The 603-nt window shown below is 62.4% G+C and overlaps 1 protein-coding gene across 1 annotated transcript in view; it reads left to right on the forward strand.

Moving 5' to 3' along the window:
* The window catches only part of PA2G4 (proliferation-associated 2G4), an 11,120-nt gene that overhangs the window by 7,055 nt on the left and 3,462 nt on the right, over positions 1-603 (forward strand). The window contains exon 9 of the mRNA XM_005431371.3: positions 469-563. Coding sequence (XP_005431428.1) covers positions 469-563 — 95 coding nt within the window. The remainder of the gene's footprint in view (positions 1-468; positions 564-603) is intronic.

Genomic DNA, 603 nt, shown 5'->3' on the forward strand with positions numbered 1-603 from the left:
CAGGTGTGATCCCAGGTGTGCACTCAGGTGTGCCCAGGTGCACTCAGGTGTGATCCCAGGTGTGCACTCAGGTGTGCCCAGGTGCACTCAGGTGTGATCCCAGGTGTGCACTCAGGTGTGCCCAGGTGCACTCAGGTGTGATCCCAGGTGCGCTCAGGTGTGTCCAGGTGCACTCAGGTGTGCCCAGGTGCACTCAGGTGTGATCCCAGGTGTGCACTCAGGTGTGCCCAGGTGCACTCAGGTGTGATCCCAGGTGAGCTCAGGTGTGTCCAGGTGCACTCAGGTGTGCCCAGGTGTGCACTCAGGTGTGATCCCAGATGTGCTCAGGTGTGATCCCAGGTGTGCTCAGGTGTGCACTCAGGTGTGCTCCCAGGTGTGCTCAGGTGTGATCCCAGGTGCGCCCAGGTGTGATCCCAGGTGTGCACTCAGGTGTGCTCCCAGGTGTGCTCAGGTGCGCTGTCCCCTCAGGGCGCTGGAGGATGAGAAGAAGGCGCGCATGGGGGTGGTGGAGTGCGCCAAGCACGAGCTGCTGCAGCCCTTCAACGTCCTCTACGAGAAGGAAGGTGAGGCTGGGACACCTGGGGGGATGGGGGGGGAAAACTG

Source organism: Geospiza fortis, unplaced genomic scaffold (assembly GCF_000277835.1).
Source record: "Geospiza fortis unplaced genomic scaffold, GeoFor_1.0 scaffold2329, whole genome shotgun sequence".
NCBI lineage: Eukaryota > Metazoa > Chordata > Aves > Passeriformes > Thraupidae > Geospiza > Geospiza fortis.